Here is a 20,490-nt window from a genome sequence, read left to right as displayed (position 1 = left end):
CCTCTAACCAAATAAACTCATATACATATATATATAATATTATATGTTACTATTCTTTTGTTGTGAAATGTAATTTGGAGGGGAATTCCATTGTTGCATTACTCTGTATATTAGTAAGTATGAGTAAACTTTTTAATGAGGAAAATTTTGTTTTAATGAGCAGTATATCAAATGCAAGTCATGTTAACACTTGCTTTGTTAAGTGTATCATTTGTCATAAGATCAGCTTAGTTGTTGTTGCAGTAGAGTCTCTTGTAAGGCCACAAGGGGCTTGGGAGAACAGTTCAATCAATTAATCAACAACATATAAAATGACCGATTCAGCAAAAGGTAGTAGGGAATATTAGCTTGGAGCAAGTACAAAATTCCCTATCTGACTTAACAGTCAGTTAGTATCTACATATCTGTTACCTCCTGGATCTCCTTGCCGTATGAGAAGACATCGAGCTCCTCCAAAGCAGCCAGTGTCATCTGCTGGACATTCAGTGAGGTCCCCACAACAGACTGCAAGACCTTCCAGTGCTCTGCCTTCATACATGGGTTGTGCAGATCAGTGATCACAGGCAGCTGAAAAAACAACAACAACACATGAATATCAATAAGTTAAAAATCTGCAGTTACCTGCTTGCAGTCTGTACTTGAAATTAAACGTGCAGTAACATTATGCTACACAGCACACACAAAGCTGTCAGTCACTGGAGAACACGCTGTCATACGCACCCTCTGCTTCATGACTTCCACCTTGCCCTTCAGAACTGGCACAATATTGTTACACAGCAGACCCTTCTCCAGCTGGTTGACGTACTTGCTATATTTGTTGACCTGTGAGCTGAACTGCTCCAGGTCCAGTTCCTCAAGTGTGTTCTGGGGACGGGCGAACACAGAAGGACAGTGGAGCTCAGAGGAGAAGGAAGAGTTCTCCGCATATGTCTGGTTAGATTGTCTGAATGTGTTCGGGCTCATACATAGAAAACATTTGTGCGTCTCACCTCATGCCATCCATCCCGTAAAGAGTCCCATTCCTCCAGAGAGTCCCACAGCAGCTGCTTTAGCTTGAAATCTGCTATTAAGTCCTCCAAGGTCTCAAACCTGGTCACCTCCACCTTTATTCATCAGAAGATCGAGGGTTAAACGAGGTTAGGTGGAGTTAGCTGGCTGGCTTGCTGGTCGATAATGTTTAAATAATATGAACTTTTCCCCATTTAACCAACTTCTCCAGCACGAAATATCATCGTTATGACTTGACCTGGAAAATGTTTGAATGAATTATCTTCAGACCACACAAAAAGGATCTGAAACAATTGCAGCACCTTCAATTTCTTCTGGTAGGAGATGTAGGTGGACGCCTGGCCCTGCAGCTCATTTATGGAAATCTGGATCTCACCCAGCAGCATGCGCACTTCAGACGTATCTGCATTGATGTCGAGGAGTCGTGGATCCTACACATGAAAAACCACAAGGTCATCAAGTCAAAATGGGACAGGAACATGTCCATGGACACACCTGGAGTAACAAAGCATTAATTGCACTGTTTAAACTTAAACTAGCTTGTAAGTAAACCAAATGTAGGATCCCCTTTTTAAAAAGTCATTAACCTGCATTATAAATACAAAAAATTAATGAAAACTCTCCACATACCAGTGACTTGCCCCTGGCCTTCTTGACCTCATCTTGAAGTGTATGTATGTCCTTTTGCAGGGAGAGGCGCAACTTCTCCATGGTGGCGTTCCTCTCTGTTACTGCCGTCTTAATGATGTCTTCCAATGAGTTAATGGAGGGTTGCAATGTAGCAAAAACCGCCACATCCTCAGGTGGCGTGGAAACTGAGTACTTGTTGATCAGGTTGTACATTTTACAGACTGTCTCCTGCTCCATTTTTAGTACTTTAAACTGGTGAAAGGCAGAAAGGAAAAAAAAAAAAAAAAGTAAAGTGTAGGTAAAACAGTTAAGATGAGGGTAAAGAGAAGAAGAGAAGAGACCGGCCTGGTGACAAAAAATAACTTTGCTTTAAATTGCTAATATCAAGAAAGTTATATTTTACCCTTTCCTGTATCTCATCCAAGAATGAGATAAAGTTGGCCAACTCATCTGTAGTAGAGGGACTGAACTCCAGTTTAAACTGGGCTTCACAAGCCTCAGCAATTATAGCATCCACTTTTGTTTTAGCCTGCTCGGTGAGCATCTCGTTGATGAGCTGGAACACAGAATACAGAAGAGCAATGATTTCTTCATGTGTTCAACATTTTCACTGTATTGTTACTTCAATAAATATCAACAAACTTCTTCCATTAGTTAACTCACAGGGGCAACGTACATTTTTTATATTGTAATTTCAGAGGAGGACTAACGAATATAAAAAAGGGCTCCCTACTTTTTTGTTCAAAATCACATTTTTGCAGTGGTCAAAAACACTCCATACTTGCCTTAAGTTTATTGTGCAGAAAATTCGAAAACTATTGTAATACTGAAGTGTTACAGCACATTTGAACAAGACATGAGTGCATGTCGGTGTGTGCAGCAGGTGTGATGTGTGCGTGTGAGGGAGTCCTGACCTCCAGACAACGGAGGGGTGAAGACACCAGTTCCTCTTGGAGCTGTGTTTTGTCCACAAGCAGTAATCCCAGATTTCTCTTCTGTTGGATGGCTAAGGCCTCTTTGTGCTCCCTGTGGTACAACTCCAGCGATTTCTCAAAGAAGGACACACCTGTGAGACAACGTCAACAATCATCAGACAAAAAATAAACAAACGTTTACATAACGTACCCATAAAATACCACTTGCGGATACTTGCTTATTGTTTGTCTTTTTTGGTGACCAGATGTTATTTGGATGTTTTCCAAAATGTTTCCATTTCCCACACCCTGCTTTCTGCCCTTTGCCAGATGCTTCCCAGAATATATGTGCGCTAATAAAAGCAGATGTCCCATAATAACCATTTCAATGAGGCAGATAAAAAGATAAGGAAAAACAAAAAAAATCAAAAGAATATCTTCTGTCTGTTGATATGCAGTGAATAGAGAATTTGTACCAAGGACGGATTACCTTGTTCTTACACCTAAATCAGTAGGTTTTATGATTCTATACAAATATCAGAATACACAAATACCTACAGACACATTTAAATTGTAGAGAGAATTTAGCTGTAATAAACTGGTAAAGTAGGGTTTGATTATTTTTGACTGCAGTTCTTGTGCAATGCAAACCAGGCAAACTGTTCTTACACCTCAGATGTAGAAGCTTCTCACAACAGAAGAATGCAACAAGTAGATGTTTCTAAAAATAGGCTGCTCTTATTTGCATAACAGGCCAAATAATGTCAGACAAAAAGAAACCTTTCTCCGCAAGCTGATTTTCATACTGCAAAAACAAAAAGTGGATTTACAAACCTGCGATATGCTTCAGAAAGACATCGTTTATAGACAAGAAAATCAAAACGGTATTAAAAGGTCTTGAAAGGTCTACTGAGTTGATGACCCATCGTAGCACTACATAGAGCAATGACAAATATTTTTTATGATTCACATTCATGCAGCCGTCTTCACTGCTCTGCTGACGACGGTGGCAGTAACACACTATTGACTATTGCAACGACTCCAGCAAACTATAGATATAAACAATGCCGGGTTTCAATGATTCAAAACAGCTGCTTTGCAAATGTTTTCGGAGGAAGGAGATTTATTCTGTATACATATTTGTTATATTATAATTACACACCCAATGCATGTGAAACACTCAACGTAAGTAAACTTTTACTATAGTGCACCTTAAAGGAAGAGGAAATCTGAAAGTCGTTTAAGCATTTCTATTTTTGTAACTATCCAAAATAATGTATGTTTACAATACCAGTACCTCTGGTAGCAAGAGTATCTTATTTAAATTGAGAGGAAGATGTGACACAAAAAGTATTTATGTTTTTTTACTGTACATTACCGTGATCCTGCCGCTGCATTGCGTCCAGATCCAGACTCTCGTTCTCCTTGTAGAATATTCGAAAATGCTCATACGTCTGTGCGTACACTTCTGCAGCATCAAAGGTAAACTGGAGAGATTTCTGCAACAAACAAACAAAAAGGGGGGGGGGGGGGTACAAGTCAGGCCCAAACACATACCGAGCTATGAGAACAAAGTACACAACACACCAAGAGAAAGAAAACAATGCAAAATAAAAAAAAAGTGACCTTGATGCTTTGTATGGTACTTTGAAGATGGTCATCATTGTCCATGATGGCTTCCAAAGAGGGGGCATTTTCAAATTCCAAATCCTATAAAGTAAAAAAAAAAAAAAAAAAGCATACAAATACACACAAAAAACTATATCAGCAATCAATTTCCCGATGTTATCTAAAAGTCTCGGAATATTTTTCAACATAACAGATTTAGAACAAAAAAGTTATCTTGAAACAACACATCAGGAATGTCAGGTTGAAGTGAAGAGAATTTTGTTTTTACCACGTCAACATTTTCAGACTGCATCGATTCAGCCAAATCTGAATCTGCCGTGAGAGTCTTAACCGATATCACCGTCTCCCCGAACTGCTCGATAATCTTTGCGAGAGCGTCCTGTAGAAATGAACCAGAAGTGTGTCGTAGACGGGTTTTTAGTGAGAAACAAAATAACTTCAAATGCAAACATTCAGAATAAGTTGGAAAACAAACCTGATACTCTTCCTCTGAGGGTTTGAAAGTCAAAGCATCTGTGTCCAGCATCAACTCCGATATGAATACAGGATGGCCATGAGGAGCTTCTGACTCAACAGACTAAAACAAACACACACACACACACACACACACACCAACAAAAACTAAACTGAACACAAGCCTGTTTCTACCTGACAGCTTTTTTTTTTGGTAGATATTGAAAACAATGCTGTTGCTGTTGCCAATCCTGGAAGACTGTCTTACCTTCTTCTTATCCGTCTCTTTTTCAGCGGGGTCGGTCACGGACATGCGTTTCTGGCTCCAGGTTCGAATCACGGGGTGGCTGGGCGTTTCAGCGACCTGCTCCTCGAGTACAGCCAGTAATCTATCCACTTCATTCACCACCAGGCTGTGCAAGGTGGTGATAACCATATAGTCAACGAGACGAGTGAAGCTGGACGGGTGAGAGACGGCGACTGGGTTAACGGGATGCATGTGCCTGATCGGAGAACGATGACTCATTTGCAGTCAAAGAGAAGCAAATGCAAGAAATTTACCCACCAGGTGATGCGGCTGCAAAAAAAAACATTGCTGATCTTTGCGATACTTTTCTTTATGCTTTCAGCATCTGTGACAGAGGATTATTAAACATGTGAACTTCTCGGCCCATGTACAGTATGTACATTCAAGTCTGTTCGTGTGGTTTAGCCTGTACGCACCTGGACGATCCGATTTGGGTTGAGATTCCAACAAGTAGTGGCGGCCGGCGCAAACCGTCACCTCTCTCACCAGGTCTTGAAACTTCTCCAGGTTATCGCATACCTGAAAATCATAAATAAGGGCAAAAAGCTTCTGAGGAGGCTCACAAAGACAGATTTTTATTTTATTCAAACAAAGGGTTCCTTGATTTTTTTCCTGACTTTAATTGACTAAAAAGCTGAAATTCCATAACCTATAATGAACAGAAAAACCATCTGCCGTTGTGCTGAGCAAACAAGAAACAGACACATTATTTTATTCTCAAATGGGAATTTGGCGTTTAGTCTTTGAATTCATAATTTTGTAGCCAAAGCCCTTTAAGTTAAAAAATGTTCTGGCATGTTTGTCTTCCAAAGCAAATATAAGAGAAGGCAAATCTTTACTGAAGTGTTTGTTACTTGTAAACAAACGGGAAGGGAATAAAACCACTCGCGCAATAGGAAAACACGTGAAATAATAATTTCTGATGTTCCCTGATGTTCCCTGGTGTTCCCTCGTGTTCCCTGGTGTTCCCTGACGTTCCCTGACGTTCCCTGGTGTTTCCTCATGTTCCCTCATGTTCCCTCGTGTTCCCTGGTGTTCCCTGACGTTCCCTGGCGTTCCCTGGTGTTCCCTGACATTCCCTGGTGTTCCCTCATGTTCCCTCATGTTCCTTGAACCAATTTCAATTGACAAATTTACATGACAACAGCACCTCTTGCAGCCATTTGAGCTGGGTGTCCTGGAAGTCCTGCAGCGAGTACGTGTTCTTTTTCTTCAAGTGACACAAGCCTGTGTCACTAATTTGGTTACACATTTTCTTGACATCCATCAATGCAGGACTAAGAGACTGTATGACATACAAAAACACATTTATAACAACATAACGTCCAAACTACACACACAAATTTAAGGTTTTCAACCTAAAAGACTGCTTTTCCTCAGTTGCATTCCACACTTAAAATCATGAAGATAATAAGACACACATACCATATTGACAATAAACAGATTTTGTTGCAGGAACTCTTGGGCCAAACGAATCTTCCTCCAGCGAACTTCGGTGCGCCAGACATAGAAGGTTTTCCACATTTTGAAGAGGGCAAAGAAGGGGATGCGAACCAGCTTGCAGTGATATTCATACTCTTCTTCCCAGCGTTCGACGGATGTAAAGTCAAACTCGTCCTCACGCACCGATAACACACCTTTATGGTCGATGAACATGCAGTCATTCTTGCTGTACTTAAAAAATTTAATTTCCGAGGATGGGTCCAGGTATGTACTGGTCTTTAAGGAAAAGGGACGGCTGGGGAGACTCGGGGTTGTCACCACATTCTGCGATAACAGAGGAGAGGAGACGGAGAGTAAAGGTTCATTTCCAAACAATAAATTTGAGCTCAAATCCAAGCTCTCAATCTCTGCTGAAAAGAATGTGATTTTTCCAAAGAGCATTTTCACATTAAGGCTACAAATTTGCAACCAAATATTTAAACAGGCATGTGAACTCTCAAAGCTTTATAACCTTTCCATAGTCTGACTGGTCATATTGTATTTGAAATCTATGACTATGGATTCATTTTGTATTTCAAACATTTAACTTCTGAATACAAGATGTCTCCTACTTTACTGAAAAAGACTACTCTCATGTTATAGTATGTGCAATGCTGCCTTCAACTTTCAACATTTCTATTGTTTAAGCTGCCAGTTATCATAGGTCACGTTTTACGGGTACATGCCATGAACTAAGATGTTAGGCTGCACAAAGAAAAAGTCCACTTTCAGCTGAAAGATTAGGAAACACTGTCAAACTCTGAACATACATTATTCAACGATGTGAAGTTAAAACTTCCAAAAGAAGTAAAGACAAAAACATGAATGTCACTGACCTTTGTTTTGTACTCAAGAGGAGGGAGGTGGACAGGCAATTGTCTGCGGCGCTTGAGTGGCTGCTCATTTTGTATAGGTGAAGGTGACTGACTGTACCAGCCAGGAAAAAGCATCTGCTCACGGGCTTTTAAGTGTTGGCTACTGGGCTGTTTTCGTGGTACACGTCTCTTTAAGGCAGCCTACATCAGGGAGACGAAAATGAGTCATCAGCGAAAGAGCCCGTGCTTCAATTACTTTAAGACAGGCAGGAGTTTTAAATAAATAAATACAATGAATGTTTTGTTTTCATAGTGTCTGGATTTGATCTCGGTTTGTCTCACCTGTGGGTCTCTCACATGCACTGGAGGTCTTGGTAGGACTGTGGAGGTTTGTGTTTCAGGGAGCTTGGGCAGCCGCTCTGGGACAAGTATGTCAACTGGAATGTAAGTTTACTGACTTTAAAAATTTTTTTTTAAAAAAGCATAACATTTAAAAGGCACAATATAGCTGTACCTACCTGCAGTTTCACTGTCCATGCTTTGGTCAGGGAGGTTCGGCAGAAAGGCGCTCGGTACCCCGGAGGCCATGGTAATGTGTCCGGACGGGTTCTGGAGCAGAAGAGGGACAGTAGGACAGCGGGAAGGAGAAAGTGTTGCAGAAAAAAAAAAAAAAAAAAAAGAAGCTGTACAAGCCTGAAGAAATGTCACGCTATTTTTTTTTTTTTTTTTTTTGCAAAAACGAATTGTATTTTTTGAGAGGTTCTTCACATTTTTGACCCCCAGGGAATCGTTTTAAAAATATTTAATATGATATTTTTAACGCTTTATACAGTAGCAGCGATGCATTAAAAAAAAGTAACTGTTGCTATCGGATGGTTTAATTTGAGTTTTTTCCAAACTCACCGTCGAGTTAGAAAACTTAAAAAGTCTTATAAGTTTCGACAACATTTAAGCATACTTACCGTATCAAATATTCAGCTCCAGAATATTTTTTTTATATTACCAAACTAATTATATGACTTTATATATCGACCTACATCGCGCTGTCATGGTTGCTAACCGCCAACACAGACCTGAGGTTTACCGTTTCCTAGCAACTACATTCCCTTCCCAGCATGCAACGCAGCGAAACAGAGGCACGTTGCTGTTATTTGTATCATGAGTTTTCTCGCCCCACAAAAAAAAACTGACAAATGCAACTTTTTCTCCTTTTTAATACACAAAGCAATGAATTGAATGAATAAAATCCTGTATACACACACACACACACACAATAAAACCCACAGAGTTTAATTTGTAGTTATAACAAAGTTTATTTTACATTCTACACATTTGGACATGATTACCTCCTTATAAATACTATTTAGCAGAAAACCTTTTGGTGTATCATAAATTAGAAAAATATTGCTATTTAAATACCACAACACTGCCAACACCAATGTTGATGAAAGAGCAACATGTTCTTAACAAACATGATTCCATTACTTCTACAGCACAGTGACCTATATGCCATTATACGGTCTCTGGATCCACCATGGCTGTTTTCCTTCGCTGCGACGCCCGCATACTCAGCTGTAAAACAAACAAACAAACAAACAAACAAACAAATATTATTTTTGAAAGTAGCACAATAGCAAATAATTTCAGCATTCAAACCACATGTCAAGAAAACAGGAAAAACACATTTCTTAACATGCCATGTTACTGTCTTCACACAAATTACAGTACCTGTTGTGTAGCAGTAGCTGCCCTTTGTTCAGCTTGAGTCAGTCGTCTCTGGAGGCGACTCGTCTTCTCCTGACACTCTGCTCGCTGCCTCTCGTACTGCACAAACGTACACATCATCAATTAGAGTGAAAACACAAACGTCTCTTGTTTAACGCGTGTTTTTAACACACTAAAGTGACGAGGACTGTACGGTGAAACCACCTCCGAACATTAACATAGTCATACTTTGGTCAGGTAAAAATTTGTCAGCGCATCCTCGCATTATTAGTACTATTCATTTGCCTTTAAACAAACCCAAATTGTTTCAGTTCATTGGACATTCTTTGAAGCTATCCTATAACCCCCGTTTCATTTTTAGTTTTGAAACTAAACTTAAATATGTTTAAGTTCATACCATGGACAGCATCAAGTTAAACTTTTCGGTGCGCCACTCTGTGACCCTTAGGGAGCAGGTTTCCAATGAAAATACTTCCTCCTTCTGTCTTTTTGAAGACATTAGTCTCTGGTGTTACAGAGGTCCTGACATTCACACACTCTTAACAGCATCTGAACGGGATTGAACAGTAAAGAGCACAGGTGGTCCTTCCATCAGGTGGAAGACAGCGTCCCACAGTGCAAGATGTCATCTTCCTTTTATAGCCATCTTCCACTTACGATTCTAGAATATATTTGGAGAATTGGTCGGTTTCATTTTCCCTTTCACCACGTGTACTTTTGTGTGTGTGTGTGTGTGTGTGTGTGTGTGTGTGTGTGTGTGTGTGTGTGTGTGTGTGTGTGTGTGTGTGTGTGTGTGTGTGTGTGTTACACAAACCTCAGAAATGGTATTATGGTCGGTTTCAAGCTGCATCTCGAGCTCGTGTGATCGCTGCTTCTGCCGATTCAGCTCTGCCCTGAAAAAAACAATAAAAAAAAAAACAAGTGAAGGTAAGAGCCGGGCAACCTCTCACAGGGACAACTAAAACATTTATAAAGCTTTATTTTAAAGTCCTCCAGCAGCATCAGTATCTCCAATACATTTCAGCGTAGTACAGCTGTCGCTGACGGCAAAACAACTTCAAGTGGTAAGTCAATTTTTGTTTCAGCTGTTATCAAAACCTTTGATGCTCCACCTTATCTGTTGATGAGAGCCAGTGTTAGTGATAAAACTGACACAGTGAAGTCCTCAGGCAGTGAGGTAAAACACTGTTTGTATTGCATTTGATAAAGCGCTTTATTAAACATGAATGTATTTCATCTGATTTGAAATCATCTCTGTTTAGCAGTCTGCCAGCAGTACTCACTACTTTCCATTAGACTGGTTATCATTGTACGCTTCATTTTGCAGGGTTTATTTAACCAGAAAATGTTTGCTCAGCCTGCTTGCTTTATTGAGCCCCACACTGCTTCTCATCTTTCTACGCCAGAGGCAGGAGGAAGGGGAAACAGGCAAGGAGTGCTGTGTGAGGTGAAAGAGAAAGATGCACGCAGATGTTTCAAACCAGCACTTAGTTAGTGTATTGTGATTTGGCCGGCCCATTTGGCCCGCTTATCAGCATGGACAATAGCTGCTGCAGCAGCAGCAGCAGCACAAAGCTCCTGGAAGCAATTAGTGTACGCAAGCTATTATCCGTCCGAGTCCGAGTCCCAACTCGGTCCACACGCAGACATTATACACGTACGTTTTGATTCCGCGTGGTTTACGCTGTCAAAGAAACTTGTTGCAAATGTTTACCGCAATAAAAACGCCCATAAAGTTGCTAAAAACTGAAAAAAAAAAAGACAGTAGAAGTTTTAAAAGGTTCTTCAGTGTCACAGTAACCCAGTAAATTGTCTACATCCGTGGGTTCACAGTAAATAGGAACTAAATCTGAAAACTTTTCATGGCACCAAAATTAAAACAAATAGTCTGTACTAAGTTTTCACCAACTCACCATACTTCCTGTTTACATACCCTAAATTACTATGGGAACAATGTCAGCCTTTGATAACCGCTGATCTGCACAAGCTCAATCATTGTAAACACCCAGAAGCAGTCACACTCAAAGATGTCGTCAGAGTAAGCACGAAGATTGTAAATATTGTATTTGTCGCCTGAGGCTCCAAAAGTGCTTTTCCCAGGCTATATTTTGTGTCCCTCTTTCCTTTCCTTTCCTTTCCTTTGTAATTGTTAGAATCTACCTCAATAAGTTCTTACTTGAGGGCTGTGACTTTAGTCTCGAAGGCCTGGACCTGGTTCTTGGCCTCTTCCTTCCATCGCTGAGTGCTTTTCTGCTGCGCCGTGAGTAAGCGCGTCAGATCAGCATTAGAGCTGCGGCTGCTTTCCTCCAGCTCCCTCACCCTCGCGTCGAGTCCCTGCTCCTTCAGGCTGTACTCCTGCTCCATCTGTGAAACCTTCGGGGGAACACAAGTCAACCTACTGCTCCCAAACTCATTTAAATAGATTAATACAATTCACAAATTAACTCATCAAAATTTATGCTGCAGTCAGCCAGTAATATTTTCACTTTCGGCAAGTTTGCATGCTTTTAAGTATCCTGAGATCCGTTTTAAAATTACAATTTAAATCGTGTTTTTAATACCTGTACATGAATTTTAAATTGTTCACTGTTAACGTAGGTAAAGATTGATTGGTTTACATCCGTCCTATTTTCCTCTTTCATTAACTTACCTGTTGCTTGGCCTTCTTTTGGACCAGCAGGGTGGACTTGCGCTGCTCGTCCATCTCCCTACGGAGCTGCAAGTTCTCCTGTTGCAGCTGGAGCCGCTCGTCACTGACACCGACGCAGTCGTCGCGTGCTGCAGCCAGGAAGCCCTGCAGCCGCCGCACTTCTTCCTGGCACCGCGACAGCTCCTCGCCATAGCTACAAGTGGACGGATGGATCGGGGGGAGGGGAGGGTTAAGCGGTGGAGTAAAGGTAGAGAGCTTAACTTCCTGTGCCGAATACGAAGTTCAAACTAAAGAATAGTAAACCTGCAATGTTTAAGTTCCACTTACTCCATCTCCATCTTCTTCATTTTGCTGTGGGTGCTTTGCAGGGTGAGGCTTACGTCGTCCCTCAACCTCTCTGCATCCAGACACCTCTGATGAAGGGCATCGATCTTCCTGAACTCAGGCTCCGCCCTGCCCTCCTTATACACCTCGATCAAACACAACACGGGTATTATTAAACTGATCAGCGCTGCCTGGGCTCGTTCATAAAACAACATAATCTAACACCATCAGAACATTAGAGCGAGCTGCAGCTGCTTCATTCTCTGCGGTTGCACTGATACCTTCTCCAGTTCCTCTTCCACTGCCTTTCTCTCTCGCAGGGACCTCTCGATCTGAGACTCTTTATCTGCACACTCCTGGAGGAAGGTGGAAGGAGAGCGGGGAAGCAGGGAAATGGGTTGGTTGGAGAGAGAACGAGCGGGACAGGTAGAAGACTTTAAGTGTGATTTTGAGAGGAATTTGTCCCCTTCGGTGGGGCAGCTTTCTTACCAGCTGGAGTGCCGACAGCTCTTCTGCCATGCGGTGGATTTGAACGTTGCAGTGCTTGCGCACATTTTCCACCTGTTATAGATAAAGTGAAAATATGATTTCAGAGATCTGTGGCCTTTCTTTCCGTTCGACAGACTGTAACTTTTATTTGACGTAAATTTTTTTTTACAAAAAAAGGTACTTGAGACGGTGACTCAACTCAGCAGGTTCCAAACTAAAGTGAAACATATGTGAGTTTTGCTTTGACTATGTTTTGTTTACCCTTTGCGTACCAGTTTCTAACCTCTGAGGCGGTCAGGAATTTTCTTGTGTGCACCTTTTCTTTTCAATGTATCCAGCAAGTACTTCACTTTTGCGCAAAAGATTTGGAGAAATATCAAAACCGACTGATACAGAGGAGGACAGTAATGTCTGATAACCAACAAATGCATGTAAATTAGCACAATGAAATAATAAATAAGGAATGAATAAAGCATTAAAAAGGTCAAAGCACAAATCGACATGTATTTATGGACCTGAATACTTTGTGATAGTAACTTTAATTTGAATTCTGTGTCCAAGTATGAGGAAACACATAATAGAGGGACAAAGGTCTTAAAACAAACAAACAAAGAGAGATATTACTGGAGCTATCTGATACAAAAATCTTGCTATATACTCAACAGTGTGTTGTACAGTGTGTGTATTGCTGTAACTTTCTGTACTGCCCTCGTTGTGCAATGAAGGCGATTTAAAAAAAATTGTAATCATTATCAACACCCTTCATTTCCTGTCATATCTCTGCAGTCCATTATAAAAACGAAGAAAAACACCCAGCAAAGCAGACAATGATAATGGAAGAGGAAACGCATTATGATATGTAGCAAGTCATTATTCTTCAGAAACAAAACATTTCTTGGAGCTACAAAAATATGTTCCATAATGGAATCCAATAGCATTTTGGAACAATGCTCTTAAGAGGGGGTCATTTTTGGTTTATTTGTTCTGATGCACGTACACAAGTCATCCACACCTTTAAAAAGAAACTCCACAGGGAATTTTTCATCTACCAAGTTTCAATTGAATTCAATGATTCTCACTGAAATGCATTCTGGACACCTGCATGTTAAATGCATTTCCTTCCTTATCAAACATTTGCTGAGACATTTTGAAACTTTTGTTGTTTACATCCATTACTTGCTTGCTTTTGTAGGTTAACACTTCTCGGCACATCAATTCCAGCAGTTGTGTACCCGTGGAACGACATAAAACCCTGGACAGGATGTATCAAAATGCATGTATGTAAGATACTAAGAAACGATACCCACCTTTAAAAATTAACCGCCAAAAAATGGACCTATAAGCTGAGTCTCAATATTAATTAATTCTGGACACACCTTTGAAAATCCATCCCTCATTCTTTAAAATCTGAGTGGTACTCATGTCCTCAGTTAAATCTGAGGTTTGACTACCAATTATCAGCACTTTGGGGATTAATTCTTCATTACACATGCTTACCATTAAACTGAATGGCTTTAAATCAGGATAAGAGCGGCGATTGAGATGAAAAAAAAAAGTGTCTCACTTTGGCTGCAATATTTAAACTCAACCTCCAACTCAATGACTAAATTACCTGGAAGGTAAAAAAAAAGAAAAAAAAGAAGAAGCAAATTCATGGGAAGGTACACGACATACAAAAAAAATTCGAACACGCCAACAGTCGTTCTTCAAAACATCGTGGTGTGTTGAAGGCCGGCCAGAGACTAAGATGACATCAAGCGTGTTCAGTCATACTACGCTGCATTAACGGGATTAAACAGCTGAAGGGCTCCATGAAGAGGACCCATTAATAGAGCATTAATCACCATGTCTCTGACTGAGGTTAAACAGGGGGAGAGTGAAGCAACTGGTACAGCTGGCGGTTGTGCTTTCATGTAAAACTAATTATAAATCAAAAAGTCTGTGGTTTTCTGAAATCTTTGGGAATGCCACTTTATATTGAAACTTTATATATATATATATAGAGCTGGCAGCAAATATGCTGACGTCATCCGGTGCTTTTAAGTAATGATGGGATTTCTTTAGAAGTCACTTCAAAGCAGATTGTTCATCTTACACACGTCAAATTACGTGGAGGTTTTTTTTGTTTTTTTTTTCAGTAAAAAGCCATTCGGTAACTGTACCTCTTTCCTGGTGCGGACTGCAGCATCCTGGATCAGCTGTTTGATTACCTCCTTTGTCTTCTCCACCTCTTCTGTCTTCTGTTTCTCTCTTAACAGGGCCTGAAGGGACAGGGTAAACATGTCAGCGGATGGCGCGGCTGAACAGATTGAGAGGATGGGCGGTGGTAGGAGACAGAGACAGAGCGTCCGCCGTCACCTGGTCCTTCTGCAGAGCGGCCTCCTCGGCCACTTGAACGCTCTCCCTGACTTTCGACAGCGCCTCGTACTTTTCCTCCTCGAGGCTGCTGCAGCACGCCTGGAGTTCCCCGACCTTTCTCTCCCACACCGTTTGCTCTCTGCGAACCGCCTCTGCCTCCTGAGATGCAGCTTTGAGCCTAGTGGCGGAGAAAACGCAGTGAGAGCCAGCAGCGGCAGAGGGAACGTCAGGGAACAGCTGCTCGGCTCTGTGACATTCACGCTGAGATGTAAACCTTTCCATAAGATCAACGCGTGGCAGCGCCTTCATCTGAAGCACCGGTCCTCCTCACGGTAGATGGCCTGCTGCTGTGATCACAGGTGAGGCGGCGACATGTGCTCACCTGGTCTCGAGCTGGCTCAAAGCTCCCTGAAGCTGCTGAAGCCGTCTGTCTGCCGCGTCCTCTCGGCCTTGGGCTTCTGCCACGTCTTCCTCCTGAAAACACGCACGAGATTTGGCAATCAGAGCAGGCTTGCAATAATTTAGGATTTTTCATTACAGAATAATCAAATGGATGCATCGATATGTTTGTCAAATATCCAAAATAATGACAAATAGTAGCTTTGAAAGCCCAAAGGAAACCACTTAAAGCTAAAATAACCAAAACACCAAACGATGTATTGATTGCTGCACATAATGCATATAAAGCTGCTGTTTCAACTGTTTTAAACACTACATCTGTGTGTTATGATGCTTCAGGGTTCTGATTGAGTTCTTCTTCTGCTTTTTTTAATTTCCGTTTTTTTCTTCTCTCACCCGCCTCTGCACCTGGTCCTGGACGTTCTGCAACAATTTGGTCATCTCGTCCACTTTGGCGGTGGCCGTCCTCAGTTCGGTCTTGGTCTGCCTTCACCAGGACAGAGAGAAAAAGCAAGATCACAAAACAGAAGACTGACTGTAATCCAGATCTTACAGATACCTTTTTAGGGTATTTAACAAATTGGAAAACACTCATTAATTGCTTTCTTGCCAACAGTTAGCTGAAAGGATCAATACCACTCTTATGCCTGTTTGCGTTTTATGAAGATGCACCTCTAAAGCTGACTGGTTATCGTGTTATACTTTGTCTGTTTAATGCGTACAAAAACTGAAGAGTACAAGACAAAATGTTGCGGTTGTATGGGGGAGTTATGTGCCAGCCTGGTTCTTGGCTGAGACCAATAGTTGCCCCGCTGGTTGTTTGGCAACCTGACAAGTGACTTCAGGAAGTTGCGAACCAGCTGTTGGTTGCAGTTTCATGTGTGCAGCACGAATGTTAATTCAGTGAAGGAGCTAACTTCCCAAAATGTTGAACTGTTCCTTTAATTTGTAAATTTTGATTCTGGTTCAACCACAATTATTATATACAGCAAAGGCTATTTTACAAGAGAAAAACAAAACAAAACAAAAATCCACCATATTTCATTTCATTGTATTTTCTTATGGTGTTTGACAGCGAAATGCTCATTCGGCATTTATTTATTTTCATACAGTCACTTGTATAAGTTATGTAACCCATGTACACAGGTGGCAGGACACGTGAGACACTTTGTTTACTGATGTTCACTTCCTATTTTGTGGTAATTGTTGTCCTGCTGGAGTTCCTCGTACCTAATCGTGACAGTGTGCCTGATATTACACATTCACATTCACAGGACCTGTGGCAGCCGCCACTTCGTGTGTGTGTGTGTGTGTGTGTGTGTGTGTGTGTGTGTGTGTGTGTGTGTGTGTGTGTGTGTGTGTGTGTGTGTGCGTGTGTGTGTGTTTAGTTACCTGAGCTGGCTGTGCAGTTCCTCCATCTCGGTGCTCTGCTCTGTCACCGTCTTCAGGAACTGCTGGTTGGTCTGTGTGTGGCAAGAGAGACACGACTGATATTTGTGTGGCATGATTCCAAACGCACAGCTCCAACTTTCTCCCACAAAACTTCTCTCTTAAAAAAAACTTTCCGTGTCCTTTCAGAACAACCAGAAAAACCCTGAGGAGCCTCTGTCAGTCACTCACTTGCTACAAAGTCAATTGTTCCCATATGCGCTTACTGAAAAAGCCGGCTTGCTTGCATGAACAGTCAAAAGAGGGAAAAGCCCAAGGCTTGCCCGCTCATTAAAAATGCATCAAAGGGATATAGTATTACTATACTCACACACTGTATTGGGACCAGAGTACACAACAAGCATATGAGTGTGTGTGTGTGTGTGTGTGTGTGTGTGTGTGTGTGTGTGTGTGTGTGTGTGTGTGTGTGTGTGTGTGTGTGTGTGTGCATGTGTTTTTGTGTGAATAAATACATCCACAGTATGCTGTACCCTTAATATCAGAGTAAAGTTGAGTCTCAGACACCTGAACTGTCTCTCTAAATAAAGTCTGAACTGTTTGGTGCTGAATTATCTGTGACTGTAGGTGAGCGGGAGACAGAGAGAGAGAGAAGTGAACAACAGTGTGTAATGGAGGGGGAAAAAAAAAAAAAGCTGATGCAGTTCAAGGATTACCAAGTGAGCTGACAGTCCATTATACAACACGACAGTTGTGTCTGACTGGCCGTGTGATTTCGAAACCGATTCACTAAAGTTAGAAGATTAATTATTAGAGCGGGGTTCATTTCTAAGAAGTGCACAGTGTTTCGATCCTGTGGCTAATTGGGAGGTGGTAATTTAACACACTTTTAATTAACCGTCACTTACCGATTCCAGTTTCTGATTGCCCACTTGGAGTTTGTACGCGTGCTGCTGGAACTGAACAAGCTGATCCTGTGATTGGGGGAAAAAAAAAATGCAATAAAAGTTAAAAACCAGTAATGACTTTATGTTTATATCATGCAATAATTGAGGCCAAACGGCTCTAATTGACCTCATTTATTTGATAACGGTGCCATCTAGTGGTGAAGTGCTGATGTTCTGATAATGTGCTGGCTCAGCATGTTTAATGTGCTGAACCTTGAGCTGCTGTCTCTGAGCGTCATTGATGTGTCCGTCAGAGATGGTCTTCTGGTAGGCCAGCTGGAGGCGGTCTAGCTCCTGGGAGGCTGTCTGCCACAGCTCCATGGCCTGCACGCGCTCCTAAACACAGACACGTAAAAAAAAAAAAAAAAAATAAAAAAAAAAAATCCACCGACATGTTTCTGTATTCCTGTGGATTTCTTGCCAGTAAACAGCCCGACGTCACGCAACAGCGTAATCCGCTTGTGCGTCTCCAAGATGAGAGAGTAACTGTGCCCTTTTAAATACATGGTACAGCGGCTGATACCTCATACATTTAATTATCAATGTTCTGGGTATGCCTATCAGTAAAGATCTGACAGTAACACACCCTTAACCTTCGATAGATACTGCTGCTCTTCGAGAAAGTAAGCAGTCACACAGAGCAACCAAGTTAATACAGTAAAATAAAGTCAGAGGGAACTTGTATATTTCTACAGCACACTTTATATATGGTAAAATGCTGGTTGTTTAAAGTGTATTTTCAGCACCATGGACAGCTGACCTTAACAAGCTCTTCACACTGCATCCTTACTCTCAAGTTTTGTGAAATGCATGAGGAAATCTCTGTTTACTTTAAGGCCTTGGTGTATAAAAGGCAGCAGAATGCAAGTGAGCAGCTCCAGGCACTGAACCGGTGGACGCGCACACACACACACACACACACACACACACACACACACACACACACACACACACACACACACTGTGAAACGTAATATAAACATGTAAAACGGACATATGCAGACCTGCTCAGACAGCTGGACCTGCTCCTGGAGGTTTCTGAGGACCTTGTCCTCCTCCAGTGAGCTGCCCTCCACTCCTGAAGCCACGGGCAGGGCATGAAGCTGCTTCTCAACAGACTCCCTCAGCTCTGCATGTAGCCTGGAAAAGGTGGTGGGTATTGGTAGTTAACACTGACAGGTTCGTTTATTTAAACAAAAAAATTTATATATATTTTTTTCTTCTTCAAATAAACACAACAACCTTTACTATTGTAAATCAAGCATATACTGTGACTCCACAAATAATCCATGTAATAAATGATCTGATATCCTCTAATAACATCTCTCATGATAGATAGGTTTGGCTGTCGCAGATTTGTCCATATGTGTGGAATTTTTTTTTACCTTTCGTTTTCCTTGACAACTCTTTCCAACTTCACTTTGACTTTTGTCATCTGCGCCTGTTGATTTAAACGACACATTAACATGAAATGTTATCAATTAAATAAAATCAGACCAAATGCCCTGATCCCTACAGACCAGGATATTCATCACCCAGCTCCATCTTTTGAAGCATCAGTCTTTCGAAAACTCAATTTTGAAAATTTTAAAGCCTTGAATAAACAAATCACAGTGCTTCAGTATACACGACTGCATATTTATAATATATCGGTAAATAAAATCAAGTTATTTCATAGGTTTGTGAGTTTGATTGATGACAATGTTAGAACTGAATTTGTGTGCCTCTTTTTTTTTTTACCTGGTAAGTCTGTAGCTGCTCAGTCATTTCATCAATGTGCCGATCATACTCTGCTATCAGAGGAGCCATTACACTAAAACAAAGATGAATGTAGATGTCACTTATGGGAGGAAATGTATGTGCTTTCTACTACATTCATATGAACATATTCCTCACAACTTTACTGAATGCATCCATCTCTTAAATGTGTCGATGAATTAAGTATTAAACAAACGGATCAACTGACCCTTTATCTGAGATCCAGGGTGCCAGAGATTCTGCCAATCTTCCCTCCTCAACCTATCAAACGTAAGACAAACAAGGGGTGAGGGTTAGCATTTTTGGGTACTTAGTATTAGTTAAATACAAAAATTATTACTATTTACTTAGTTAGCAAAAAAATAAATAAAGTTGGAAGGTTTCCAAACATCATCTATGTATGCTGGTTCATCTTGAATCATTTGGAGACAAAGCCAAACACATAAAAAAATAAATACAAGTTTAACTGAAGATACCAAATAACAAAAACCTGAATGATTTGAGTTAATTTGAGGTTTGTGATGATGTGTTAGTACCTGAGGTGATGTGGATTGAGTGTGGTGCTCATACTGACACTGGCTAAGAGCAGAATTCAACCTGTGGACTGAAAACAGACAGACAAGTGAAATAATACATATCATAGCCTGTGACAGCAAAAGAAACGCACACCAACTCTTTGCAAATACAGCTAAACTTTAAGTTAGAGGTTATTTGTCACCAAACGATGACGCAACTGCGTGTTTGTTCTTCTTACCTTGATCACGTAAAAACTCACGTTCTGCGTCCATGTTGAATATGTACCATAAAAACAATCCCCACTAATTTGCAGACTGGAGTTTTAAAAGCACAGCAGCAGGTACAATATGTCCTCAGTGATGTCAGCCGTTGTTTTCGAGGCAGAGTTTCAGTGTGGGACTTTTTTTAAACGAAGACGTTAAAACAATTTACAGTTAGCTCAGTGGCTAATCAATCTCAGCTAACTAAACGTTTTCAGCTGTTACATAAACATTTTCCACAGAACAGCAACGGTTAAAAAAAAAAGTATGTAAATATATAATTTCATGCGTGGTAGTTAAATATGAAGAATTATAAGTGAGATTTTGTTCATTTGATCCTTGTTTCCGCCGCCCGTTTCAAAGTAAACAAATACCGACCAATGGCAACAGAGATGTGCATCGCTGAAGCTGTTCCGTCTGTACAAGAGATAAAGCAAAAA

At 41.0% G+C, this 20,490-nt stretch overlaps 2 protein-coding genes across 2 annotated transcripts in view; both read right to left on the bottom strand.

The window, feature by feature from the left end:
- The window catches only part of dnah6 (dynein, axonemal, heavy chain 6), a 51,050-nt gene extending 43,222 nt beyond the window's left edge, over window positions 1-7,828 (bottom strand). Inside the window, exons 1-19 of the mRNA XM_069704872.1 lie at window positions 7,757-7,828; window positions 7,581-7,657; window positions 7,260-7,439; window positions 6,367-6,708; window positions 6,092-6,226; window positions 5,358-5,460; window positions 5,200-5,266; window positions 4,903-5,092; window positions 4,657-4,758; window positions 4,450-4,560; window positions 4,179-4,262; window positions 3,931-4,051; window positions 2,553-2,704; window positions 2,042-2,194; window positions 1,639-1,890; window positions 1,311-1,439; window positions 990-1,103; window positions 721-864; window positions 412-567 (exon numbers count right to left, since the gene is read on the bottom strand). Coding sequence (XP_069560973.1) covers window positions 412-567; window positions 721-864; window positions 990-1,103; window positions 1,311-1,439; window positions 1,639-1,890; window positions 2,042-2,194; window positions 2,553-2,704; window positions 3,931-4,051; window positions 4,179-4,262; window positions 4,450-4,560; window positions 4,657-4,758; window positions 4,903-5,092; window positions 5,200-5,266; window positions 5,358-5,460; window positions 6,092-6,226; window positions 6,367-6,708; window positions 7,260-7,439; window positions 7,581-7,657; window positions 7,757-7,826 — 2,682 coding nt within the window. The 5' untranslated portion in view covers window positions 7,827-7,828. The remainder of the gene's footprint in view (window positions 1-411; window positions 568-720; window positions 865-989; window positions 1,104-1,310; window positions 1,440-1,638; window positions 1,891-2,041; window positions 2,195-2,552; window positions 2,705-3,930; window positions 4,052-4,178; window positions 4,263-4,449; window positions 4,561-4,656; window positions 4,759-4,902; window positions 5,093-5,199; window positions 5,267-5,357; window positions 5,461-6,091; window positions 6,227-6,366; window positions 6,709-7,259; window positions 7,440-7,580; window positions 7,658-7,756) is intronic.
- A 698-nt stretch (window positions 7,829-8,526) lies between these two features.
- Window positions 8,527-20,437, bottom strand: sclt1 (sodium channel and clathrin linker 1). Its single transcript, XM_069704866.1, has 21 exons — window positions 20,029-20,437; window positions 19,811-19,878; window positions 19,483-19,535; window positions 19,257-19,329; window positions 18,902-18,957; window positions 18,521-18,656; window positions 17,730-17,852; window positions 17,478-17,543; window positions 16,576-16,646; window positions 15,580-15,670; window positions 15,167-15,258; window positions 14,785-14,962; window positions 14,589-14,687; window positions 12,427-12,498; window positions 12,219-12,293; window positions 11,941-12,083; window positions 11,614-11,806; window positions 11,140-11,336; window positions 9,778-9,856; window positions 8,967-9,062; window positions 8,527-8,810 (listed from the first exon to the last, which is right to left on the bottom strand). The coding sequence occupies exons 1-21, from the start codon at window positions 20,060-20,062 to the stop codon at window positions 8,751-8,753; spliced, it is 2,055 nt and encodes a 684-aa protein (XP_069560967.1). The 5' UTR covers window positions 20,063-20,437; the 3' UTR covers window positions 8,527-8,750.
- Between the last annotated feature and the right edge of the window lie 53 nt (window positions 20,438-20,490).

Source organism: Brachyistius frenatus, unplaced genomic scaffold (genome assembly GCF_029030835.1).
Source record: "Brachyistius frenatus isolate BFR_SWC_R1_liver_20210118 unplaced genomic scaffold, ASM2903083v1 Contig_53, whole genome shotgun sequence".
In the NCBI taxonomy this organism is placed as follows: Eukaryota; Metazoa; Chordata; class Actinopteri; family Embiotocidae; genus Brachyistius; species Brachyistius frenatus.
This window is presented reverse-complemented; position numbering and strand designations above follow the sequence as displayed.